The sequence below is a fragment of the Xyrauchen texanus genome, chromosome 4 (assembly GCF_025860055.1).
Source record: "Xyrauchen texanus isolate HMW12.3.18 chromosome 4, RBS_HiC_50CHRs, whole genome shotgun sequence".
Classification (NCBI taxonomy): Eukaryota; Metazoa; Chordata; class Actinopteri; order Cypriniformes; family Catostomidae; genus Xyrauchen; species Xyrauchen texanus.
Genome location: NC_068279.1, coordinates 38568444 through 38596411, shown reverse-complemented (window position 1 = coordinate 38596411; position 27968 = coordinate 38568444). Strand labels below are relative to the sequence as shown.

The 27968-nt window shown below is 38.2% G+C and overlaps 2 protein-coding genes across 2 annotated transcripts; one reads left to right on the top strand and one right to left on the bottom strand.

Annotated features, from left to right (window-relative positions):
* The first annotated feature begins 241 nt into the window (after positions 1 to 241).
* On the top strand, positions 242 to 5745 carry LOC127643115 (protein FAM163B-like). The gene is made up of 4 exons (XM_052125693.1): positions 242 to 304; positions 389 to 485; positions 2307 to 2422; positions 4026 to 5745. Exons 3-4 carry the CDS (start codon positions 2330 to 2332, stop codon positions 4476 to 4478), a joined length of 546 nt encoding a protein of 181 aa, XP_051981653.1. The 5' UTR covers positions 242 to 304; positions 389 to 485; positions 2307 to 2329; the 3' UTR covers positions 4479 to 5745.
* Positions 5746 to 6291: 546 nt separating this feature from the next.
* Positions 6292 to 27731, bottom strand: LOC127643066 (ADAMTS-like protein 2). The gene is made up of 19 exons (XM_052125617.1): positions 27630 to 27731; positions 23527 to 23629; positions 23180 to 23322; positions 22875 to 22950; positions 22608 to 22710; positions 22382 to 22527; positions 21781 to 21904; positions 19911 to 19991; positions 18812 to 18987; positions 17686 to 17998; positions 13190 to 13544; positions 10333 to 10433; positions 10074 to 10200; positions 9209 to 9422; positions 8848 to 9003; positions 8269 to 8439; positions 8012 to 8188; positions 7344 to 7488; positions 6292 to 6998 (listed from the first exon to the last, which is right to left on the bottom strand). Exons 2-19 carry the CDS (start codon positions 23626 to 23628, stop codon positions 6877 to 6879), a joined length of 2832 nt encoding a protein of 943 aa, XP_051981577.1. The 5' UTR covers position 23629; positions 27630 to 27731; the 3' UTR covers positions 6292 to 6876.
* Positions 27732 to 27968: the final 237 nt, after the last annotated feature.

The window sequence follows — 27968 nt, the reverse complement described above, 5'->3', positions numbered from 1 at the left end:
GTATAAGCATGCCAATAGGTTAAGTTACCTGAAACTGCAGCTGTGATTTGATGGAGGGCTAAAATTCATCTTTGAATGTACTGTATGCTGCGCGCGCAGCCACCTCTGAATGACATTTTTAACCAGATAAAAATATTTATTTTTAAGAAGGAATTAATTAATAGCAGTGGACTCAAAGAAGTGTGGACTGAATGAAGAACGAACGTCAGAGTGTTCGGCGAGTGGTTGACTGTGAGGTATCATACAGTGAGATGTGGGACGTGACAGCAGCAGAAGCTCCTCACAGCACTCCAGCGTTCGAAAGGTACCGTTCACTAAAAGTTCAACTTTTATCACTCTTACATATGCACGGATATACTGATCTTTTTATCCTACCTGTTTATCATAGGAATTTCATTCCGTCTGGAGCTATGACCTCGTTTTAAAGTGTGTGAGTATATTTGGCGAATGCGTTGGACACGAGCTCGTTCTGTAGATACCATAATGTAAGTATGGAAAACGTGCAGTTAGCAATTTCTGTAATTGTTTCGACAATTCACAAATGAATGGCTTTATAAGTAACAGGCTATGTATTTATTAACAGCTGCGTTTATTTTATTCGTTGCAATAATGTTAACCAATATATATTCTCATGGTTTGCTTGCAATGCATGGTGGTCTATGAGCAGATCAATACAAAAACAGTAGCCTATTCATGTGTAGCCTACTATTATTTAGACTTGAATGCACATTTATAATATTTAAAGTGATTATTGGTGAATTCATTAAATTATCCGGTTAGATACTTGTTAGAGGGATTTTATAAATGTTGTAATGTATGTTAAGAGAGTTAATCAATCATTTAAATGTTTTGATCTTAAACCATTAAGTTGATTTGCTGCTCTTCTGTAGTGATCATGAGGGTTGTGAAGTTAAACGGCATGTATTGTAATTATGCAGTACTTCAGTTTCAGGGGGTAATGCATGCCAGTTACACTGGTCCATAATAATTGGGTTTGCCAGTCACCCATTTTGTTGAAAACTGTTTTCTAGTATAAGTTGTCAATGATAGAATCTTCCTACAATCACATATGCTCTTTGCATCTTGTTGTCTCTGTGGATATATTTTGGCAGCATAGTGGCAATATAACAATACCTTTGTATATTTGTGTTTGTGTTAATGTTGTATTGGATTGCACTGTTCAAAAGTGATATATTCTCAAAGTACCTCAGAAGTCATGTGTTCTCCATTGTTGACTGATGATGAGCTTTATATTTGGTTATATAAAGCTTTGCCTGTGATTTGTGCATATGGGTGACTAGTTTATGTGGGCTTGAATGACTCTGGCCTGAGGTGAGTTGAAGTACTGTCATCGCAAAATCTGAAATTCTTATTAAGGAGCCCTTTCTGATTCACTTATGGATATCAGAGTTGTTTGCTGTCTAATTATGGTGGAATAACTTAGAATATATTCAAAGTCTTTGTTTATACTGTTTTATACAATGGAATATTCCAGGCTGATATTCCTTTGATGTTTGTTGACATTTTTAAGACCTTATAAACTAAAAGTGCTTTTGTTTGGAAAATCATTTAATGCATCATTCATCTAGCTTATCATTCCACTGTAGTGTCATGTTTTTGGTTACTGTTCCATAATTCCTAAACTCATAATCAAAGAGCATGAATTAGACATCAGATATACAAACAGCTTTACAATCCAGCTGGTTCTCTTGGTTATTCATATTGGGGAGACAGGGGCTAGTTGTCACACTTTTTACACCACTGAAATGTTTTTTTAGTGTAGGTTTCTTTTAAAAGTCAGTTTCTGCAAACTTACCTTCGTTAGATTGTTTTGGCTACAAAAATGGCAACCTGCCCCAAAAGGGTGAACATTTTTTAAAATAACATACAAAAAAAACAAACCATTGTTTTGTAATTGAAATTACAACACTTAATACACATCTGACATTTATGGAAATTCCACATCCTGACTTTTATGGAAAATGCCTTTGTCATGAGAACAGTTCAACTTTTAAGTAAAAAATCATCCTTCGTTATGTAGCTGACCCTTGCCTGAATGTATTGAATGTAATATTGCCTATTACAGAAATATGATTGTTCTGGAATTTTTGTTTGGAGAATAGAAATCACTTAAACTTTATAGTTACTGAGGTCCAGCCTTTGTGACTTCCCCATGTGACAGCTAGTCTCAGTCTGGCCTGTCAATCTTTGCAGTGTGCTAGTCACTTTGGTTGGCAACATCGTTTGCCTAATTTAAATGTAAATTTTAAATGTGTCTTTGGTTCTTTTTTTTCTGGCATGCACAGTTTGTTGATGGAGAGGATTTCGAATGACAGCCGGCACAGTGGTCATCACAGGCGGAATTTTAGCTGCAGTCATCTTGCTGACTATTGTTACAGTTTTATGTTACTGTAGACTGCAGGTAAGTATGCTCTACCTCTTATGTCATTAATGATTTTAAGTTCAGTCATAAAACTTTATATGTCAAGGACCTACCAGCTCATGTTATGTAATCTGTCAAACAATCATTTTGTGTACTCCGTGGCACAAGCTGATGGGTCCTTGATATTTATTCTGTCAGACAATCAATTTTCATACTACCTATTTGTGTAACATTCAAATTGACACCCTCCTCCTCCCCAGAATCACAGGTCTAGATTTGCTTGAAAAGATTTGATGAATGTCTAATAATGGTGCAACTGTAGCAGCATGCCAGAAGGGCTTTTCACACCAAATGCGTTTTTGCATCCATCTGCACACTTTTTTTATTGTTTTTCTATGTAAATATGTGCTATATGTCTTTGACTGCTGAGCTGCGTTCAGCTGCTTTTTCAGCAACACACATATTAGTGTCATGTATTTTAGATGCTGTGTCAGGTAAAAAAGAATGTCAGCTTTTAAAAGCATGTGTCGATACACTTGCATAGCTTTTTTTAGCGCAAGAACTTGTTGGGTCAGAACAGCCCCTTACATGCTCGCTGCAATTTGTCAGTGTTTGTTCTTAGCAGTAGCAGGCAGCAATGTAAGCAGATATAATCCAAAAGACCAAACCTCCTAACTTGTCATATCAATATAATACTTAACATTTATGCTGAGAGTTGTCATGACTGAACCAACTAAATGTTGTGTAATATGCCACTTTGTAAGACAATAATCATTATGATCCTCTTGTGACCTAACCAGTGCTGGTTAGATTACTTTTGAAATGTAATCCAGTACTGATTACAAATAACTTGTCTTAAATTATTGTAATCATTAAATATTTTTTAGATAACACTTTTAAGTTAATATAATCTCATTACCTTTGTGTTATGTTTGGATTACTCCATGCATATGGGACCAGCCCTATTAGAATGAAGTAGGAAGTAGCAATGGGCTGTCTGTGGGAGAATGTGAAATTAGGTAAAAAACTAATTTCTTTGGGGTTGTCCTTTGTTTTTAAACAAAGTTTAAAATAAAACAGATAAAACAGAGTCTCAGCTTTCAAACGATGTCAGTGTTATCATGAAATTCAAACTATAAATGTTGTTTTTATGCTCTTTAATGTGGTGTGTCCATTTTCATCAGCTGCTGTCAATTCAAAGGGAACGATGCATTTAGCATCTCTATGAATATAATGATCACCTACATTTACCACAGGAAAGTTAGGTAGCTTGAAAAAATTAATTGTAGAGAAGAGCAAACTGATACCATATTAAATACTATCACTGTCAAAGATGCCACAAAAAATGGTCAGGCTTTGGCACAGACTATTTTTTAAATGTAGGATCAAAATCAATAAATTACATGCTAATTATTGCCATTAGCTGGTTGGTAATGTAATCAAGAATGTAATAATATAATCCATAAAATGTAACTGTAATCTGACTATGCACATTATTAAATGTTAAAAAACCCACACATATATTATGTAATCTGATTACGTAATCTGAATACATAATATAATTTCATGTAATCTGTAACTACCCAGCACTGGTCCTAATTTAATGTACATATTTATTTAAACTTCTCACTTTGCCCATTAGTATTACTGCTGTAAAAGAGAGGAGTCGGAATGGGTGGAGGAGGAGGCTGACGTCGCCGAGGCATCACCAAGTCCACCACGCCAACCAAGTGCACCTGAAAGTCCACTGAGTTTTCATCATTTTCCTGAATACGCATCCTCCAATCAGCTGCTAATGACTGTAGAGCCTTTTGAGCACAATGGACCAGTCACCTATCCTCACTACTCCCCGCGAATGTCCTGTAAGCCCAACCACTCTTACACTTTCTGCCCATCCTGTTCTGGGTATCTGCCACTGTATACGAGCCCTCAGGATGGCCTGCGCAATGGAGGTGGCAGGATCAGCTACAGAACTGTGCAGCAGGAGAAGCTAGACCTGCCGATGGACACGCCCAGCTTCCACAAACTCAACCTCATCCGCTCTGTCACCATGCAGGAGGTTCTGACTCATCACAGCATCAGCACTGATGTGTAGAGCCTATTCTGCCCTGCAAAGCTGAAACACAGTAACTACGGCAACTATGAAATAGAGAAAAGTCCTCTGGTTTTTGATTGTCCAGTCAAATGTGGATTATAAACCTGTCTCTGAATCTGAGCATAGCTGAGCCAAACACATCTGCCACAGGACAGATCAGTCTTAGATGTCCAATTTTGTTATAATGAAATTTGCCTTTGCAGGGTAGTATTGTTCACCTGCAGTATTGTGAAAGCAATGTCACATAAAATCCCTAAAAACTGCTTTTAATAACCAAGTCTTTATTTTATTGATTTTCATTTAGCTTTCCTAAGATGACATTTGTGTGGCACTTTAAGATTAGCCATTACATTACAGGGAGTACTTGGAAAGATTTCTTTATTTTTTTATTGCCTTGTTAACTACAAAATAGAGAGCTAAAGTAAAAATATTAGGGCTGTCTAATGGTTAAAATAATTATTCACCAAAAATCTATGCATTTGTTTTTACATAGATTAGTTTAACACATTCAGTTCCATTTAAAGTAAAATTAGTATAATATGAGTTAAAAGGAACACATATCAAGTTTGGCTTACAGATGAGGCAGTTGGGATACCCAGGCCAAAAAAAGGTTCATCAGAAGGAGTCTTGAACAAAGGCATCAGCTTTATTATGTATACTTGCTCTCCTCATGTGTAACTAATAGGGCTTTTATGGTATTAGAACTGGACAATACATTTAATAAGAATGGTTCACATTAATTTTCTGGATCACAGGACATTTACTGCTGTAGTGAACTAGATAATTAAAATATATTGTTTTGAAATGATGGTGAGGATGTGTATTAATGTTGTGAAATTATAATGCAAACTCCATTCACAGTTTTACCGTACATTTAGGTTTGTGAATTTTTGTGTCTGTCTCTGTAATCCAACTGACTGATTTTATAATTGTATGAATTCAGATTTTTGTGTTGTGGCACTCAATTGTCAATTGTTTTTTCATTAAAAGATAAAACATTTTTGAAAAGATACAAACATTGTGAAGTCACAATGATCTGCTTAGTTCTAAGTGTTTATAAAATTATTATCTTTTACCTTTTTATTTGTTCATGAATATCAATTTAACATTTGCAGTGTGAAGTTTTTTTGGTGCTTGTTCGATAAGTTGGTTTTGAGCTCTTATGATGTGATAAATGAACATATCCTGATACTGAGGCCAGCAGGTGGCATCAGTTCTTGGGCAGAGAAATGGTCCATTCTGCACTTTGGTACAATTAAAAAGTCATCAAGCGAGAAAGTGTTGTTGTGTGTTGTGTGAAATGCAGTGTGTTCTGTCTGATGGCAGTTATGCTGGTGAATGCCTTTGTTATAACTGTTTTCTCCCAAAAATCTACTTATATAAGTATTAACCGTGGGTTGTAGTCACTGATAAATACAACACTGATTAATCCACCCATTGTCCTTATAAAATACAAACCAATGTATTAGTTGGAATATAACATTTTGAGATAAAATATTTTTCTACAAGAAAATCTATTTACTTTTCACTTTGATAGACTTTTTTACTTGAGGTAACATTTTAAACTATTTTATATTTGTTATGTCTTAATGAAGCAATATATTAACTAGATGCATTTTTAATTATAGCATGATCAAGTGTCAGGACTCACTCAATGACAAGGAATAACAGGAAGTTGTCAAGATATGTCAAGCTCTCAGGCATTCTCACTCTTTACATTCTGCTAAATCAATCATCAGTCAACATCAATGATACAAAAATGATAGCATTTTTTGGTTATTATGTATATTTTAATTTATAATGAAAAGTTGTATTTGAGAACCGAAATACATTTTGAAATTTAAAATTGAATTGTATACAGACAGAATGGAAGGAACACATAAGGAGGAACACCTGCTCTAACCAATAAATTAACATATAGCATAAGTCTACCAATAGTTAACCAAAAGTGAACAGTAGAGCATAGGAGCCAGCAGTGGCTTGTTTGGATGTACAGTACTAAATCAGCCATCTCAACCAGAGGACCTCTACCACTGCTAGACAATAAATGTCCAAATAAATCAGATAAAAAATAAATACTTTTTTTGCATGCAATATTATCATCTGAGCAATAAACAAATTATTTTAATATTTCCTTCATTGTTCCCAAAATCACAAGACATTGTCATAAAGTAGGTATCATTTTTGTAATACTGACTGTAGCTAGCTTAAGATTTGAACAAATACTGATACAAAGATTTTGTGCTCTCCTTTGCTCAAATCCTTGATCAGGAACAATATAAATGTCATGAACAGGTGAAAACTCCTGGATGGAGTGCTTTTACTCTTAAAGAGTGCTCTTAATTCAGGCTGTGTGTATGAAACATTCTCAGCCTTATCTTGGTTGGTTGGTTGAGGACTAGGAAGCTCGGAGTTTGTGGCAAGAATGGCAGCAGGCCTTGCTGTAATACCAGTGACTGCACAGATTGAGCTTCAGAGCCAGCGAGCAGTTGGTGGTGGGACGATCCTGGCAATTTTCATCTAGAGGAGCAAGAAATCAGTCAAAATGAATCTTATGTATTTCTTTATACCCATTGGAGATATTTAAAGGTACTAGCCACTCTTCCTTCCTAACACATCAGTCAACTCAATATCAGCTAAATAAAACATTTAAAAGACAGAGAGCATTCTCTGACTGGCTAGTTTTCCATTTGACTATCTGGTGTGATTTCTCAGGACACCTATTCGGTAATATCTGTAAGGTACAATTTCATTTCAATTAAAAGAGATACTTCATGTGCAGTATTTAAAAATCACTTAAAGCACCTTTAAGGATGACATTGTAAAATTACAATGTTTTAAAATTTATTTTATGTTAAAGCCCACCTGGTGGTTCAGTAGGGCATGGCTGGAGTGCACAGGTCTGCATGTTTACAGGTTTGGTCAAAGGGTCGCATCCACGAACAAGCTCTCTTCCCTGGTAACACTTCACATCTCTCATTCGCACACCGACACCACAAGTCTTGGTGCACTGTTTCAAGAATCGAGAATAAAAAAGGATTATCTCAAGCTTATGAGCCCTCAGAGAAGAGACTCAATACTGGCATTTGCTGTATCTCAAATTGTTTGCTTTTTCTGATCTGACTTGGGGAGCCGTCTACATAAAGAGCATTCTATTTTCTAGCAATATAATAGAACCTTATGAGTAACTGATTTTAAATGCTCTTCATTGGCAGGAACTATTGTATTTGTTGTATAAATTCATATATCTTGCAATTGCAAATTTATATCTCGTAACAAAGTCATAATTGCACCCTGGCGTGATCTGGCTCCATAAATAATGTCTCAATTTCTGGTCAAAATTAGTAGAAGGTAGAATTATATTGCTTCCAATAATCATGCTGGAAGTGTATCTATGGTATCTAAAAATGTGTCCAGGTAGGCAGCTCAAGGTTTAGGGCTGTCTGATTAAATATTAGGACGCAGTATAATATTTTCTCAAATTATATCGGATAACAATAATTTCACTGAGCTTTAAGACCAGTTTTTTTCACCTCAGACCAAGGTGTTGTGTACCACTTGAAACAAGGCCTCTCGAAGCAGGTGTCATCATCTGCTGGTTTCTTGCTGCTGTCACATCCCTCGTCCTCATAAATTTGGACCTTCCCCCCTGTGATGCCCATACACAGCACAGTCCTTCTCTTCACTCCACGACCACATGTTGTGTTGCACTAGGATGGTAGAAGAGAATATTTACTGGAGAAATCTTTACAAATTAAATGCTTTCAAGAAAAATAGCTATAATCCTTACCCTCTCCCAGTCTTGGGCCAACCAGTGTGGATTGCATTCATTGTCTCCACAGGGGTGAATGGCCAGATGTTTGTTCTCAGGTGAGCACTGAGACTCGGGTACCACTCGACCCTCTGGGGTTTTGCAGTACACATGCCGCACTGTTTTTCCATGCCCACAAATGCCTGAGCACTGCAGGGAAATGACAGAAGAAAATGTTCACATTTTAACATTTTAAACATTAAATGCCTTTGTGTCTCTGATTTCTCTATGACATAGTCACTGTGAATAAAATGGATTACATTATATATGTATAACCAGGCATGACATGATAAGATCTCAGGGAATATTCCCAGTGACAGTGATGGCATTTTTGTTCCTCAATGAAAGGAAAACATGTGAGGTGACACTATCATAACCAATCAAAAGCCACTATTAAGTCATTTTATTGATACATAGCTCTGTATTGACCCGTCATTTGTCTCTTTAGTACACACCTGGTTAAGACATGGTGTTTCACATGTTTTTTCTAAACCATTTTGAATATTATTGGTCAAAATGTGTGTAATAATAATTTTGTCTATGAGTTCCCTGTCTCACCGGTCCCCACTCAGACACTGTCCATTGGCGCTCACATGGAGGGCCTGTGCAGTTTTTGGTAAATTGTGGTCGAGTTGCCTCATCACATGTGTGGGTCTCATCCGAGCACCTGACCTCCCGAGTAACCAAACTCCTGCAGCCACATTTAGCTGGACACTGCACAACAAACCAAATCAGGTTTTTATCTTCACTTCAGTTATCCTAGTTTGGCTAAAAATTCATATGGTAAGAACATGACAGCTTTGTTATAAACAATTTCACAAGAAACAAGCTCCACTTCAATACCCCTAACATGAAAAAATGACTGAACATATAATATAATGTGGGAATTAACTTAATAAACTTTGCTTTTTCAGCCTACCTCAGACCACTCAGCTACTTCCCACTGAGGGCCACAGGTGGGGCTTTTACAGGCCCGGCGCTCTGGGGGGCATTCTAACTGAGCCTCTGTACAGAGGTCACTGTACACAGAGCTGTCCAGTCCAGGAGCCAGCATCTTCCAGCAGCGCACCATACGGAATTGGAATCCTTCTCCACAGGTCCGAGAGCACTCACTCCAACTGCTTGCCTCCCATCTATGCATGAAATGGGTGCAAGTCTTAAAAACTAACAGTAGTTCCAAACCCTGACAACTTACTTTAAGCTTCCACATATTTTAAATTCTGGCCCATCATGATTGGTTACAAAACAGGTAAGAATCAATGGCATTTGCAAAATTTATGTCAATCTAGTGAGACGTGTTTTCACCCAATTTGCATATGCACAAGCGTGAATGAGATTTGACAGGGTGATATTATTCAATGAATAAAAAACATACATTTTGGTCTCTAAGAACTACTTTTGTAGATCTTTTTGGTTGTTTTTGGAGCTTGAAAACACTTATTCACCACATGATTTCACTGTATGGAAAAGAGCAGCATCCTTTTGTTTTCCACTTGGATTTGGAACTACATGAGGGTGGGTAAATGATCACAAAATTTTCATTTTTGGGTGAACTGTTCCTTTAATAGGATGTTTTTACAACGCAGAGGAAATTAGGCTTTCCTTCAACGAGATTCCCATTATCAAACTTCAAAATCTTTACAATAAATGTGTTTTTTTTATTTTTTTATTTATATGTTGTAAAAATGTTTAAGTGACTGGGTCACAATCTTCATAAAGATAATGTGAATATCACTTTGGGTTTCTTATGGTCTTCTTTTGCATTTCTTTGATCATGGTTGTACCTGGGCTGGCATTCTCTGCCAATGCAGAAATCATGAACAGGCTCTGGTCGAGTCAAAGCATCACAATAAACATCATCCACCTCAATGCCATCATACCGCACACACATGGCAAATGATTTCGACACTCCTATTCAAGAAATAGAATTGCATTTTTTTTTAAAACACTCTCACACACAAGCCTGATTATCAAGAAAGGTTACATGCATGTGTGCATTTGGGAGTTTGAAGGAACCATGAGTTCTATTGTCTTGATTAATACCTATTGAGCATGTCATGCTGCATGGTTCTTGAGAAGATAGTTTCCACCGGTACATATCAGCAGCACTCATTTTGTTCTTTTGAAGGAGACTTTGGTTGATCCTGTGGAATAAGAACACAACTTTACAGCAGAGTAATTATATTTTTTATTTAATTTAATTTACTATTATTCTCAAGTTGTCCTTTCAGCTGTGTGTTTATTGTATGTTCTCTGACACAGTTTAAATATGTTTAAAGCCATTGAATGCATTATGGCCGTCAAGTAGCATCTAGTGGCATTTTCATGTTTAACAGGCTATAAAGGTGTCAAATTTTATAATATACTGAGTATCGAAAATTAGGTAATTCTTATTTATTTTTAGCTCATTTTGAAGTCATGTCAATTTAAATTAGTTAAATTAAACTTTTTTTATATTAGTTTTGTTTTTTGTTTCTTCAGTAAATGAGAATGTTTTCATGCGGTTTCTGTTTTAGTTTTCGTTAACAATAATAATAATGCTTTACAGAATATATCTGAAAGTAGGCCATGGTACAGCCACATGCACTGTATATTAGGCAGACAATTTGCGTTTGTTGATGCCGAGACACCAACTGACAATCTGGTCTTAAAAGTCGTAAAAGCACTAACATTTTTACCATTCCTGGTCACACTCATTACCTTAATGTCAAGGCTGGAAAACAGTGCAGTCCCTCAACTAGACAGACGCAAATACAATTTGTTCTTCGTGATAAATTCCTGGGATTTATCTGATGTGGCAAGCGTAATCTGTACCCGAGTGATCTATGGAACTGTTTTCCAACAAATAACAAAACGTCTTGAATTATGTTTCACAGAAAGGCCATCTTCATTGCATTTAGACTCTTTCTCTTTTCCCACCTGGAATCTTTCTCTTCTCTTCTCTGAAACGAGTAAGGGCAGCTCGTGAGATGTTCTTAACGACCTCTGGCAGAGGAGTTGGTAAAGCAGTGTTTGGACGCAGTGGAGGGAACCCAGTATGAATTATTAATGTGATGGAATGCAATTCCGCCAGCCTTTGCTTGGCTGTCTACCCTCTGCACTATTTGAATGTCTCAGAGAGCATTAACAAAAAACCCAAGCCAGAGCACAGTCTGAAGTACATTCCATTCTCCCATGAGCAGGGATGTCCCACCCGAGCCCATCCTGCATGGCTGCATCATGCCAGTTTAGAGAGCAGTGAGTGGGCCATACCTCAATCTAACTGCCAAACAGACAGCTGATTAAAATATTTGCCCACTATATGAAAGATCTAGAAGTGCATCTTGTGACAATTTGATAGAGCAGGTAAAAACATTTTTTCTAGATTTGTCCTTAGCAGGTGTGCTTTTTTGTTTTTTACAAGTTATTTACAAGAACATGACAAATTCAAATATAATACCAAATACCGAAGTACCAATGAGACTGCAATGCTATCTTTGACATTAAAGGAATAGTTCACCCAAAAATTTACATTCGCTGATGATTTACTCACCCTCAGGCCATCCAATATGTATCTGAGTTTCTTTCTTCATCAAAACAGAATTTAAGATTTTTAGGATTTAATTTCAGGCCTCCTCCTTTAAATAAAGCAAGTGGATGTACTTTTTTGACGGTCCAAAATGCATATTTAGTGTGCATCAAAATAATCCACATGACTCCAGTCCTAGCTGCATTACCGAACATAATGGTTTTCCACCATTACTGAGCCGCAGCATTTTAGGGGTGTTTTTCAGTTTGCATGAATAAACTGAAGCTCTGTCCGAGGCCAGAAGGACCCAATGGCACCCTATCAGTAGAGTAAGCATCCTGTTTTGTTTTTTATCATCGCTAATATATAGAAATATTTAGGCTATATGACAAAGTTTTCACACACACCTGACTTCGCTAGAAAAACAGCACGGGCACAGCCGATGAATTCAGAGAACGACCCTTTGTTTCTTTCGATGGTCTGAAATCACTGCACACCCTCCAATATTTGAGAGAATGTAGGGGTGTACTAATATCCAGGTTCAGTGTGATAAGTCAGAGCTTCAGTTGCTCATGATCATGTATATGCAATCGATGAAAAGTTCTCTCATGAGCATCCCTCTCATGAGCGCGCGTCACGGAGATGTACGGATGTACATTCACTTGCATTGTTTAAAGGAAGAGGCCTGAAATGAAATCCTACAAATCTTAATTTCTGTTTTGACGAAGAAAGTGAGTAAATTATCAGCACATTTTCAGCCCAAAGGAAAATTTCCCTTCTCAAAGGTTGCTCTTTCATTACTCAGGAGACTTTGAGGCATTCTCAGTTCTGTTTCTTTTAGGTATCAACTTTGTCTCAGATGTTTTTCCTAAAATTCCTATAAAAATAGATACAAATGAGACAATAGTTGACATTCAGTGAGAGTACAGAGCATAAAATCAGATAATTTGGTCTAATAAGTTTGAAAGAGTTTGGTATCTTGGCAAATCTGAGCACATTATTTGAGACTTTGAGATCTCTTCTGAAAACTCTTGAGGAGACAAATGTGAGATTATGGGGGTCTTCTTCTCAGGAGAAAAATGAGAGAATCGGGAGACTTAAGCAAAAGTCAATTTGCTATCCATTTCATGTAATTGTTGTCTAGAAGAAAATATTAAGATATTAAAATGCTAATTTGTGATTTTTAACAGTTTGCTGACTACTGACAAATTACTTTAAATTTGAAAGGGCAATTGTCAGATTTGCACAGAAAGGTTTGAAGAGACAAAAATGCCTTCACTTGATAAACCATGTGGTCCTAAGCCAAAACGTAATAGCCACTAAGTGTAATAAATACTAAAAATTCCTACTGAAATAGCTTCAGCAAGCAAGGTCATACATGATCATCTTTACCTTGTGCGATTGTTGCGACTGCTGTTCCGTAAACTGGTAGTAATAGATCTGTTTAGGGAAAGAAAGTCCCCTGATTCATTTCGGCGATGTCCCAAGGTGAACTCCAGCAGTGAGCCATTAAGGCCCCCAAAACTGATATAGTCTAATTCCAGTGGCCTTGTTTCAGAGGACAAGCCATCCTGATGAGTAAGAAGCTGATTGGTTGAGATGTTGGCAAGAACACCATCTGAGCTGACTCGTTCTCCCAAAAGTACCCTCCAGATGAGGTTTTCCGAGTTCACCAGGTACTCAGCAGGTCTGTTGGCTGGTGCAACAACAGGGACTCCCACTCCACTGGGCCAGCTGCAGTTTCCCTCTTTTAAAACAACAACAGCAATAAAAAACAAACAAACAAAAAAAGGTTTGTTACGGAAAATGAGTTGAAAATGAACTAAAAGCATTTTGCTTGAGGGCTCTAGTGTAACTGTTTGGGTCCATCAACAATAGAGTGCAATAGTGCCCATCCAATTTATCAGCCGCCTTCAATCCTTAAGTATTTGTTCTACTCATTTATTTCTAAATGGATTGCATAAAATCCTTCATAAAACCGTTCTGAGCAATGAACTAAAGCAACCATCTCTGAGGTGAACCACAAGAATGCAAGCTTTGATGTAAGGCAAAAAAAGTTTTTGAAAATGAGACAAAAAGACAACGAGGGAATGAACTGCAATCCCATGAATCACTGTGAATGAAGTAATCAAATTAAAACGATGAAAATGTGTAAAACTATTGATTTTAAGTTGTTGATTATAAGTATAGAAACAATATATTTTCATTTTATTCCAAAATATTTAGATAAACACAAATATATAAGTAATTTGATATTGTAGGGAGACAGACTTGATTGTGTCATTTTCAGTGTGTTATGCAATTGGCCAGTCAGTGCAGAGCCCTTTCGGCACACTTTGTTTGACGCACTTTTCTGATTAGTGAAACTTTCTCTTAAGGATTCATTTGTAGTGTAGTTCTTCACCATGCATTCCGTTTATTAAACACCATTTTTGTTTTTTTTAATTAAGCTGAAATAACAGGGACTGAAGTCTTCAACTCAAGCGTAAACTATCGATAACCAACCTCGAAGCTCACGGTAGGTCTGTCTTTAAAAGTTTGTAAATTATAAATTAAAAAACTATTTGCCAATAGAGAAAATTACAGGGATTTTAACTTTTGCACAGTTGCACTCTATAGATCCCAAACACTTTGTCAATCCATGCTGAAAAGGCCAGCATAGACCAGTAGGAATTTCCATGCAAGTCTACATAGGCTAGTTTATATGTTTGGTTATATACATGTATATGGTTATTGCTTATTTGGCTGATTTTGCTGTTCACCATCAAAACTCAAGATTCATTGCTTCATCATAACACCAAACTTCATTTATAATGATCAAAGTCAGACCGAGGGCAAACACTAGGCCATTTCAACAAATGTCCATAATCTATTAACTTTAGCAGAGGGAAAATGCTAGGCCTGTTTAAATTTTTCATCTCCTGTGGCTAATCTTTCTGTTGCGGCTTATGCATTATAAAGGACTCCATAGGGCCAGTAGAAGAAGGCATTTTTAAAAACTCTGGAAACTCACTGATTGTCCATTGACCCATGTACTGTCTTTCTTGGCTGTCCCCCACTTTCTTCAGATGCAGTGAAAGTAGCATTCTGTTGCATGAATATGAATTCTGATGATTAGATCTATCCTTTGGTATTGATCCAGGATTGAATAACTCACCACAAAATTATAATTATGCCATTGTTAACTCACCCTAATATCATTCTAAACCTTTATATTAACATTTTTCCTTGGAACACAAAAAGAGAATTTCTGAACAACTTTCAAGCAGCTCTTTTCCATAAAACAACAGTTCATAGTGTACTAAACTGTCAAGCTCCAAAAGGGACTGAATAAAACCACACACTAAAGTCAATGAATAGCTCTGAAATCTCATTTGTGTTCACGGTAGAATTCCAAAAAATGGTGTGTTGACGTATCACGGCAGGTTTGACATTGTTGATAGCAAAACGTAATTCATAATAAAAGAATGTGACATGAGTTTTAATATGCAGTTTGGCTTGTGAGATTTAAGAGCTGCAGTGGAGGTGAAGCTTTTTTTGTGAAGAATGAACTACATTTTGGTTTGTTTCTCACACAAAGCTATTTTATGGATTCAGAACCTGTGGAATATAATATACGAGTGATACGGTCTGGGGGTCAAACAACAAGCCAAGCATGGGAGCAGGCCGCGCCAGCCGCGCCTTTTCTCTCTCTATGTTTCTCGCATAGAGTTAAAGCTGCTGTGGCCATTTAACGCTATAACAGGCACCGGGGAAGGCGTTCTTTTCCAACTTCTATTCTTTCAGGGGGAAAAGACCCCACGGAGACCACAACCCAGGGGGAGGTAAAGTGTGGCAAAATACATCACATGGGTTTTCAGGCCACATGTGGAAGTGGCGCAGTGGTAGAGTTGCTACAAACACGGCGACCGGGGGGCAGAGGGGACTGCCCAAGGGAGAAGCGGGTCAACCAGTAGGGGGAACGTACCCTGGAAAATACACACAGGAGGATTAATCCATGAAGGCCCATCCTGTGGAGCACCTATTACAGTACAGCATAATTAGTACCCGTAGTGGGTAATTCCTCTGCTGAATTCACAGACCAGGGGGCTAGGTTGGAAGAACATCCAGGAGTTTAGTGGACTCTCCTGGGCGAAAGAGGGCATGTGATCACCTCAGTGGAGGGGAAAGGCGCTATGTGCAAGTGGAACACCCGGTCAGATGTTCCGTATTCCCGAATTCTATGTGCTCGTACCTGAGAGAACACGGGACGAGACCGACTCAACCCTGAGATTTTAAAATCTCGTAAAGGTATTGGGTGTTGCCCAGCCCACTGCTCTGTAGATGTTCGCTAGGGAGGTGCCGTTGGCCAGTGCCCACGAGGATGCCACACTTCTCGTCGAGTGTGCTCGAACCCGCAAGGGGGCGGGCACGGCCTGGGTGGGATAGCCTCTGTTTGGAGACAGTTCTCCCTTTCCGCTGTCAACCAAAGCAGACAGATAGCTGCTCAGAACATCTAAAGCTCTGTGTGTGGTCCACATAGGTACGCAAAGCACGCACCGGACACAGCAATGAAAAGGCTGGGTCTGCCTCCTCCTGGCGCAGCGCTTGCACATTCACTACCTGGTCCCTGAAGGAGGTCGTAGGAACCTTGGGCACATAGCCCGGTCGAGGTCTTAGGACGACATGGGTGTCTGCTGGACCGAACTCCAGGCAAGTGTCTCTGACAGTGAACGCTTTCAGGTCCCCAACCCTCTTGATGGAGGCGAGCGCGATCAGGAGGGCCGTCTTCAAGGAGAGGGCTCTGAGCTTGTTAGCCTCACACTGGGCGTGCCGACCCGAAGGCGGCAGCCCAGTCGAGTCTTCCGTGTCAGATGCTCTGATGCAGTGGCGAATTCATCATCCAGCTCAGGGGGTCCGAGGGGGTAATCAGACTGGCTGTGAGGCGAGCAGCTCTCACCTCGAGCCTTGACGGAAGTCAACGAGCGTGCCAGGGGGCGGGTGGTTCGTGGGGATCTACCTGGCCAAACTGAGCTCGCTGCCATCCCCAAATCGCCTCCATCACCAGCCGGGTCATCCTCAATCCCGTGGGAAGAAGGAGCAACACATTCCTTTTTAGGAAGTAAAGCCGCGACTGCAACATTGCAATGGTTAAGTTCTCGCAGTGAGAACACGAACATCCACAAATGCCGCCTCAGTGTGATCGCGGCCCAGACACACAAGGCAGTGTCTATGACCGTCAGGAGTGGAGAGATATCGACCACATCAAGGAACTACACAAGGGCGGAAGGGCGTCTTTAAAAAGATGCGTTCTGAAAAGGATATTCAACGCCTGCTGTGTATGCTCTTTTAGAGAAATAAACTCTTAGAAGCACTGTCGAAGCACCCAGGGGCAAAGCTGCACTGCTGTAAAAGCCACTAATACGCGCCGTAGATCCAACAGCAACGCTCTACAGAGGTGAGTGCAACAGAAGTGATCACAGCTAGCTAATCGCACAACCGCTCAGCTCCGAAGAAGAAATCTGAATGAACAGATGCACGATTCCCTACTTTTATACCTGTATGTCCGGGGGAGGGACATGCAAATTCTGTCTGCAAAATTCTCATTGGCGTTTTCTCAAGTTCAGAGGTAACCGAGGCCTTCAAGGTAGTCCCCTAGAGTCGCTTCATTCGACACAATGTCAATTGAGTGACAGACGGGGAACTTTCGTTAGATGGAAAAAAGCTGTCTAAAAATAACAGCCTATGAGTTTCGATCGATATGGGGGCGACATGGGGACGACTGAATAAAAATTTTTGGGGAACTATTTTTTAAGCTACTTTAGCCTTTTTAAAAGAATTGGTCAGGGATTTTCCTTTTGTATATAACTACAGTACAAAGTAGATTCATATATTTCCTTTAAACCTACCTGTAAACTGGACTGGAGATTTAATATCCTGCTCACAGTCAATTACAGCTGTCTCATACACTTCATTGGTATCCTGGCCAGGCTTTTGTCCCTCCAAAGCTCTTGGCTTGGCTTGGCTTGGCCTGTCCTCAGGGACAGCCTTATCATATGAACTTTTATTGTGGTTTAAAACACTCCCAATCTCCATTGAGACCAGACTGGATCCTCCGTTTGGACCAGTATAAATAGGGGGCTGGGAGACAGAAGGAAGTGAGTCCCGCATCACCGTGTACTCATAGGTGATGTAAGGATTATGGCCATTTTGGTTCCAGACCTTTGAGGAAACAACAAAAGATCACAGGAAAAAATAAGACAAATGTATGTAAGACATCATGTTCAGTCAGTCATTAATGCAAATAATAAATCAATAAATAAATCCAGACAGGTGATAAGGGGTTTATTTAGCAATAATGTGACTACAGTACATTGTCTCAATTATTACATGGCTACTTACCAAATAAAAAATAAATGACTAAAAAATAATTACTTGAGGTTTAATAATGTTATTTTGTGAACAGAAAGCGACTGCAGAGTGATATGAGAGACATAAAACTAGCACAGCTATGTGGGAAAGCAGTTGCCTGGGATAACAGTCAATTCTACCATTTAGCAGTCATTATACAAAAATATCTGACCACAGAATACCACGATTGACAAATTAGAATTAAGTATTCAACAGAGCCATGTAATGATAATATTATGAAAGTATCTTATTTTCTTTATTCTTATATGGGAAACATTATATAAACATTCTGGACTACTCTTTCCCAAAATGTCTATTTATATTGTTCTGTTGCATTTAAAATAAGCCCTGTTTGGTAATGACATGGTACTGTGGTTGAATCCTCCCATAACATTTCCATTCTTCTTTAAATACTCTTTCATTCCACGGTCATTCCATGAGTCCATAAGATTAAATGCAAAAGAATTAGAGTCATTTCTCCAGAAGCAATGAATCACAATATTACCCTTTTTGCAGAGTGAACCATTAGAACTTTGGCCTGCACTAAGTCAAAGCCATGGTTAGCCAGCCAGTGAGATTACCCATGAGCCCTTGGAGGTGAAGGGAGGACCACGGCTACAGTACCAGAACATTGATGGGCTGATCGATGGGCCCTTTGGCCACGATGTACTCGATCCCCGTCTCATGCACATCTATAGGACGCCGGTACTTGAAAATGGTCCCTGCTGCATGGAAGTTCTGAGGGGTGTCCACTTTATAGGCACCATTGAAAAAAAAGTTCCCTGCTTGGTCAGTCACAGCTGGAAAATAACAAAGCATGTCTCAAAGTGATTCAATACCATATCATGATTTGCAGGAGAGAAAAGCAACTTGACTCAAAGCTGTTATATGGCTTTAGAAGACTTTGAATATATCACACAAGTCATATGGGCTACTTTTCTAGTATTTTAAGGTACTTTTTGTCATATTTGGAGCTTGACAGCTACTTGTCACTGTCTGTTTTTGTTTGTAAATAGCACCATGGGCATCTCCTTTTGTGTTCCATGGAAAATAGAGAACCCTTTGTGTTTCTAAAGACATGAGGGTGAGTAAATAATTACAGAACTGTACATATTGGGTGAAATATTCCCTAAATATTCTTTGCAAGTTATTACCAAACATGGGTGCTGCTAGGGGTTAAGGACTTACTGGGCACTGAATGTTTTAGGAAAAACTAGAATGTTTTTATCACTGAGATTTCATAGGCACAGAAAAATACAAATCCTTAATAACCGCAATTCCGCTTCACTGTCACTGTTCACTGTCCTTTTCTGCATATCGTGGCGCCGTTTTGTGGTCCATTCTGCATAACGCGGTGGCTCATTTTAGCTTATCGCAGCCCATTCGGCCGATCAGGGGCGTTCAATGAGTTTGATTACAAATTACAATAGCATTGAACAGTATTATTAAGGAGGATTGCGGATGATTGTCTGTAGTGGTGGAATAAAGCTGTTTTTTTATTTTATTTTTTATTCTTTAACAAACAATATTAAAAGATTTACTTTTTAAAAATATTTACTATTAAAAGATTTGCCCTGATATCCACTGACCCTAGAACCACCCCTGTTGCCAAATGGATAATAATACACTGCTGGCCATGGAGTTGATGGGAAAGTTCACTGTTACACTGGTCCTGATATCTTTCTAATGGATCCACTCACTGTAAATTATTACAGTTACTCACCCAGGATATCTGCAGATTTCTTTCTCTCAATAATCTGGATGTCCCATGATCCTTCTGGGATTTGTGTTATGAAAGAATAGCCTTAAGATAAAGAGTTCACTTAATTAGGATTTTGGTTCCTCTACACAGAAACACTGAAGATGAACATCACATTTTACAACAATAACAACAACAAATAAAATTCTTACAGAGTATTCATGTTTTCTTTTCCTGTAAAAATGTTTAAACATTCTTACAGCAACATACATTTCCTTAAGAAGCAAAATTACAAGATATTTTGTCTAGTTTTCAGAGAAATGGAGCAAATGTACTTATAACAAGAAAAAAATATTTGCCAATGGTCTAATAAAAAATATATATATATATATTTATTTTTCATATTCTATTGGTAAATATATTTGATAGATAATCAAGTTAAAACAATTATTGTGCCGCATTACGTTTCGCAATTAAACACTAAAACAACTTATATTTACTTAAGGTGCTATACTGCAGAACAAAAATTTGTCATCGGAGAATGTTGAATACAATATTTAATCAATTTTTTTATCATAGGATTTTTGAAAATGCAAGTAAAAGAGAATTTTACTTGCCCGACCGCACAAGCAGACTGATTACAATGTCAATAATGAAAAATATATTTGTGATAGCCTAGGCCTGTGTCACTTATTAGAAAGTTCATATTCTTATTCTGCTGTTGAAAGTAATCCAGAGCACATCATTTTATAATCCTTTAGTGATCTAGTAACAGCTGTGCCCTGTTTGATTGACAGGCAGCGTATGTGTGTGTGTGCTGAACTTTCTCGTGCTAATGTGCACCTGAACTGTCAAATACATTTCAAAATGCAAATACATTTGCCAAAATTCCCGTCTTGGTGAGATATTCATGTAAGCACAGAGAGTGATGTCTAAAGTGAACGTAAACAGCGGAGAAATAAGCGGATTTGTATTAAAATATCAGACTTGTTAGTAAATGTAAGCTATTAGACCTGCTGCCGTCTAGTGTGTCATTATAATAATCAAACCAACATAACAAGAAAACGAGAAAACACTCATGGCTCACTTGATTGCATAACTTTAGTAGCTTTAAAAAGTATTAATGTATTATAATCATTAAGTAATGACCAGTAGTAGTTTTATGTTGCTTTTCATTCTGAATGTTTATATTGAATACTTGACAGCCTACAGCTGTTAAAACCTTTAAAGCTGTTAAAAAAAAGCACTGCATTTTTTGTTCTATTATTTTTTATCTATTTCTATTCATTGCTGTTTTTAATTGTTATTTTATTACTGACTGTTTACTAGTCTTGAATAATTAAGAACTTGAAACCATTTTTCCATAATTAACATATTAGTTGTGGTTTTGAAGCTGATATTGAGAATCATACAATTTCACTACTGACTACTGAAATTTTGGTATTGAGATTATGTATAGCCTTTACTGTGTATGGTAGATCTTGCTGCAATAACATGATGAAAAATTAGATCTCATTGCATAGAAGTGTGGGCAACCCTGCTGTTAATGATGCTGATGGAGGCTTTTCTTCATCTGACTACCATACATAACATAAAATAATGATCATATGACAATAGCCTCCTCCCCTACCCAGTGCAGTTTACATTTCAAGTTCAAGGAAATCCACTGTAAAAAAAAAGACACTGTTTTAAAAGTTAAATAAATGCATGATGTTAATGAGTAATCGTGTTAAATAAACTTGATCTCAATATTGACCAAAATAATTGTCACTAAATTTTGTTAAGAAAACAAGACTTACTATCTTATGTCATTCTGCTTCACAAGTATTTTTGTTCTTGTTCTAAGTGAGTTCTATGAAGAAAATAATCTTTTGCAGTGTATAGATTACATTACCCAGACTTGAAGCCCCATGACGAAAGTTCCCGGTAACACGACTGCAGCTGCTCCCATTTCCCTGACAAACACCACACTTATCCAGAGTGTTGGGGGAAAAGAGGATGCCATCACATCCAATAGGCTGCAACATTGCAGTTTACAGGGTCAAAGGTCTGATAAAAATATCTGAGAGCAATATAATATACACTTTTTCTGAAAAAAATTTTAGTGGTGCTTCCTCTTGCAAAACTTGCCACAATATTGGAGTTGGACTGACAATGCTGGTGCATACAGCATATTTGGCTGTAACAGTAACTGTGTACACTGCCTCAAGTCAAAAGAGCTCTCGCCATGTCTCTATGATATTCTTGTCTACATATATGACCTGGGTCCCTCCTTCAGTGTAAAGCTATGGGATTTGTTATGATGAGCCAGGCAGTAATGGTTAAACACATTTTTTCCCCTTCTAATAGATACCAAAGTGGAGAAAGATACAGGAAACGACTAAAGAGGACCTTGAGTCAGCACTGACCACAAGGTTACAGCTCTGACCAGTGCCTCATACATTGACTAGTATACATGCAGTGAATTACATCATATTGCTATCTAATCCACTTACTTCACACCTCCCATTCACACAAACTCCCCTGAAGTTGCTGTACTTGCAGGATGTTCCATCACGTGCAGGTACCATCAACTGTCTTTGGCCATCAGAGGTGGTGCAGTGCAGATCGCATGGATTACTGGAGATATGAACGTAGTCATCTACAGGGGTACAAACAGGGATGAGGGTTTTAGGTTATTGATACCAACAACACAGCATAGTTAAATAAAATGGTTAATACCCGGATATAGAGGTTTCCAGTGGTAGTATTTTCCATTGTACACCTGAGAGTTGAATGACCAGCACTGTTCTTCTCTAAAGCTTCTACCTGTAGCAGGACATTCCTGTAATTCATAGATCATAAACAGTTGAGTCATTCTGAATCTTGCCTTACTGACTATTTGTTTGCCATAGTCTTTTTTAAAGTAGGACATTTACAAACTCCAGTACTGCTGTCAAGTCTGGTATGATATGAGTATTGGAAGAAAGATAGCAACTGTAAGCTAACCTTTGTATTGCAGAGATGATACTTTTTTGCATTGCCTGTGCACATCATGGTGTCCTTACCAGTCGTTGTTCTCTTTCTTTGAAAGAAAGACATTTAGTTTACCAGCCGAACAAAACAAGACATCTGTTACCATCTTCTTTTTTCTTTCTTTTCCTGGTGCCTAATTAAAAACTTTAAAATAATCGTTATGTTTGAAACCCACATAAAACTTGCAGTTTAATCATCCCACAAATCTGAACTGAATGTTTTTATAATAGCTGACTAAAACGTAATATCTTAAGCTGATGTTTGGTGCCACAACGGACCTTTGCTTAAGACAGTGTCTCTCCTGTGACATGACTCCTCCTCCACAGGTTCGTGTGCAGGCTGTCCATTTGGTCCATTCTCCCCACCAGTATGTGGTCAACTCCAGCCCGTCCTCTAGACTATTTGAGGCAACACCCTCTTCCTTTGGCATATAAAGAGTTCATTCAGAAAATTAAAACTGGAGACCAGTATCTTTGCTATGTGTATACTGTAAAATGGCTAAAATCTTTAATATTTGAAGAAGACCATTACAACGTGATACTCTGATACTCAGGTACTGATTTATTATCACATGGTAAAGAGGGAGAAAAACAAAGTTCAGAATTAACTTGAAATTATTACCAACCTGTCCTCTGCTTGACAGATTTCCCAGAGAGAGAGCCAGCGTTAGAAGACCAAGCAGCACCAGAATGCTCTCCCCACACTTGACCCTTGACCAGATCCTCATCCTGTAGGGATTGACAATTTGGAGAATAGAAACTTTATATTTTCTCAAAACAGAGGTTTAATTCAATCTGTTAACTCTTTAAATCTCCATTGAGCACAAATGAGTTTCTCCAGTTCACATTTATTATTGCCTGCCTCTATATCTTCCAAGTAAACCTTTGCATTAATAACTGTGAAAGTGTATAGACTTATAAATGGCTCTCTGGCCAAATTAATTCTGACTGGTCAGTTGCAGCATTCTGCGATCAAATATTTTGTATAATGACTGCTAAACTGTATATCTGTCTGTTGTCCCAGGTAATCAATCTTCTTCACTGTGCTCATGTCTTTTGTAGCATTCCCCATTCTCTTTCTTCTCACATAATAAAATAATTTCAATCAATATTTCATGTCCATTTATTTATTTGGTTTGTAGCCATGTTATAAGCAGGATAGTGTAAAGTCAGCAAGTCATTATCGCAAAACAATCCACTTCAGGATGATACAAGACCTGATCACCCTGTCAGAGTTTACATTAATACATTGTCACTTAGATACACAATAAAGTAGCAGGCACACATGGAACACTCCACAGCTTGTCCATGGAGACACTACTATAAAATTAGCAGAAATCTATCAATCACACTAACTCTCATTCTTGTGCTGGCCCAGCCCCCTTCCTCTCATGTCTCCTCATCAGACATGCACATCCAAATATTAGGCTCCTTAAAGTAAGATTGTCTCACTCTGTTTGAAGTCTGGCTTTTTCTGGTACTAAATATTGGTGAAAAGTGTCTTAAACTACCCTCAGGAGCACCTGGAGTTCATTATCCAACCCAGACACAGCTGGAGCACAGCTGGAGCACAGCCAGCTCACCAAACACTCATCTCCCACAGACCACGTGGTGAGGCAGCAATGGCCTAAACAGACCATCCCCTTCTGAGCTTCCCATGCCACGAAATAGAGCAAATACAGGCTCACCCCCCTCCCTTAGGACCTCCGCTCAAGGGAAGAGAGGTTTTTTTCTTTCCCTGGCAGCAGACAGACAGCAGGGCTATTCCCCATTTGGGGGCGAGAGAGGGGTAAGCCCTTTCTCTGAGCTGGAAGCAGACTCATCCTTCTCTGGAAGAGCTTCTGGTCTCAGGGACCAGACTAAAGGATTCCTCAGTTCCTTGCAAAATTCTCACATTCACAGCCTTAAAGAGGAAAATCAATGTCCCAGTTGTTTCTTGCTCTCTATCAAATGATTGAAGGGTTTAGACCCACAGCAGAATGACAGGTCAACCATGTATGTGACATCCTGCAGACTAGTAACAAGTGTCTATGTTCAATTGCTAAGTCTGAATTTAATTTATAAGTTTAATTCTGGGTCCGAAATACAATACATTTGCATCATCAACGTTGGACGATAGCAAGGTAACAATGGCCAGCTTCACTGTTTTATGTTTTTGTCGGTAACACTTTAGAATAATGGTCCGCAGTTAACAAGTAGCTATGCAGGAAGTAATAGGTAGTACTGCATTAACACCGAACTTAATACTATTAACTAATATGGAAGCAATATTAACTAAGCAGTAAGTAATAGGTAATTTAGTACAAAGGTAGTTCCTTGGTAGGTATTTGATTATTACTAAAGAAATATATCCTCATTGAGAACTACTTGTGAATAATGCAGTACTACCTATTACTTCCTGCATAGCTACTTGTTAACTACGGACCATTATTCTAAAGTGTTACCCAAGTTATTTAATTTTATATTTGACTCATACTGTACAGGTTCTGTGAGGCACTATAACAAACACTGTAATCTGGAAGATGTGGTTTTACGCTTATCGCAACATAAATGCAGCCAATTTCTTCATTAAAGATGCAAATTGTTTTTGACAAGAGAACATCAATGTTTATATTCATATCCTAAAGAGAAGTCCTCCTCAGGCAGCTACTGTAACATAAAGGTAGGTCTTTGGAGTCTGAGATATATTGAACTGACACTCAATAGAGCTCATGATAGTGAACTAATCCAATCATGAGAGTGTCAGCATCACTTCCTAATTATTTAAGATTTAAAAAATATATATCATTATTAGTATTATTCTATGTTTAAGTTTGAAATAAACAGAGAACATACGTCCATCCTTTGGCAAGAGTAGTAGTCACAATCTCAACCTGTAGTTAATGTATTTGGGGGGAGATAATATTCATAAACTGGTTTCCACAAAGAACCCAATTGAGGCACATGCTTCTGAAATGTTATGACCATGATGACCATACCCCCACAATTGTTCACTTTTAGACATGTTACTTTTGTGATTAGTAATTAATTGGTTATTATTTCTTAGTTCACAAATAGTTCTCAATGAGGATATATTTCTTTAGTAATAATCAAATACCTACCAAGGAACTACCTTTGTACTAAATTACCTATTACTTACTGCTTAGTTAATATTGCTTCCATATTAGTTGATAGTATTAAGTTCGGTGTTAATGCAGTACTACCTATTACTTCCTGCATAGCTACTTGTTAACTACGGACCATTATTCTAAAGTGTTACCTTTTTGTCCCTTTGGATTTAACACCAAAACTTCACACATGCAGGACTGTATTTGCCTGCCACAGATGCATTGCAAAAGATTCAAAGGCAATTTATCCAGAAATATACATTAGAAAACTTTGCAAATTATACATCATAAATAGCCATTCACTTTTGTGATTTAGGGTGAACTGTTTTCATAACAACTGTGCACCATTCTGTAGTTCACATGAACCACACCCCAAAACTGAACCTTTTCTAGCACATTCTGGTGCAGTTCACTGGTGCACACCTGAGTTCAGAGAACTGCAGATTTTACACTAACCAAACAACCGAAAGTTGACATCAAATAGACACAGTTTCACACAGAAAGCATACAGGTTTACACACACCTAATGAAACGTAGTGAACAGATCCTAAATATTCTTTGTTGAAGAAACTTCAAGGGTACATTTTTGCGTTTGTCAGACAATTTTATCTCAAGTGACTTACAGTGCATTCAAGCTATACATACAAGTTCATGTAAAGTATTCCATGGGAATCAAACCCATGACCTTAAGCATTGCTAGCATCATGCTCTACCAGTTGACAGAAACATTTCAAATGCAGGTTAGTGGTCAATGTGACAAATACACTATTGCATTTATTAAATAACTTATTTCAATTAACATAATTTAAATGACAAACCTTGAGTAAATAGTTGAGATGGAAGACGTACTTTTGAATTATTTGAGAACATTTAGCTACATATCATGAACAGCTTTCTCGTTTGATGGGTTTTGGATGCTGTCCACGCTGAGCTGCTCTCTGATTTCTTGTGGTTCCCCTCTTCCATTCATCATACAGTATGATTTATTTATGTCATTATCTGTTTTCATGCCTAATATTTCATACTTTTCAAAACCTGACAGATTTATTAAAGCAAAATGTTGTGTGTGTGTGTGTGTGTGTGTGTGTGTGTGTGTGTGTGTGTGTGTGTGTGTGTGTGTGTGTGTGTGTGTGAGCGTGTATTTATCACTTTGTGGGGACCAAATGTCCCCATAAGGATAGTAAAACCCGAAATTTTTGACTTTGTGGGGACATTTTGTCGGTCCCCATGAGGAAAACAGCTTATAAATCATACTAAATTATGTTTTTTGAAAATGTAAAAATGCAGAAAGTTTTCTGTGAGGGTTAGGTTTAGGAGTAGGGTTAGGTTTAGGGGATAGAATATAAAGTTTGTACAGTATAAAAACCATTATGTCTATGGAAAGTCCCCATAAAACATGGAAACACAACATGTGTGTGTGTGTGTGTGTGTGTGTGTGTGTGTGTGTGTGTGTGTGTGTGTGTGTGTGTGTGTGTGTGTGTGTGTGTGTGTGTGTTTTGTTTTGTTTTGCAGTGGAACAAGTGTCTAGTCTAGTCTTGGCTTCCCAGTGAAAACATTCTGCACTATTAACTTCAATGGACAATCACACATGCACACACATAAATATTTGTCTATGCCCTTACCTGCAGTCCAGGGGCAGTGTTGGAGCTAAGTGCTGGTTGGACAGTGTGGGTGGTGCTGGTGGTGGCAGTGGAGGTTTCTAATGGTGTTCTCTGAGGATGTGCCTTAAAAAGAAGGTAAGGTACTCTTCTGCATCCCTCCTCTCCCCCTTCCTCTCCTCCTCCCTCCCCCTTTATTTTTCTTCAGACCCAGCAGGAAGCGAATGGCAGCATTTAGGAACGCCTACCGGCTGGTGCCAAGCTCATGGGCTGCTCTTGCTGTGTGGTGGAGCCGAGCCACAGTGACACAAACTCAGCCAAGCTGCTGTCTGCTGGTCTCCACTCACAGACAGTCAGGGATGA

Coding starts and splice junctions, on each gene's coding strand:
- LOC127643115 (XM_052125693.1), top strand. CDS start 2,330: ATGACAGCCGGCACAGTGGTCATCACAGGCGGAATTTTAGCTGCAGTC. Junction 2,423..4,025: donor TATGTTACTGTAGACTGCAG/GTAAGTATGCTC, acceptor TTTGCCCATTAG/TATTACTGCTGTAAAAGAGA.
- LOC127643066 (XM_052125617.1), bottom strand. CDS start 23,628: ATGAGGATCTGGTCAAGGGTCAAGTGTGGGGAGAGCATTCTGGTGCTG. Junction 17,999..18,811: donor ATCAGCCCATCAATGTTCTG/GTACTGTAGCCG, acceptor GTTTCCTCAAAG/GTCTGGAACCAAAATGGCCA. Junction 7,489..8,011: donor ACACAACACCTTGGTCTGAG/GTGAAAAAAACT, acceptor TTCTTGAAACAG/TGCACCAAGACTTGTGGTGT.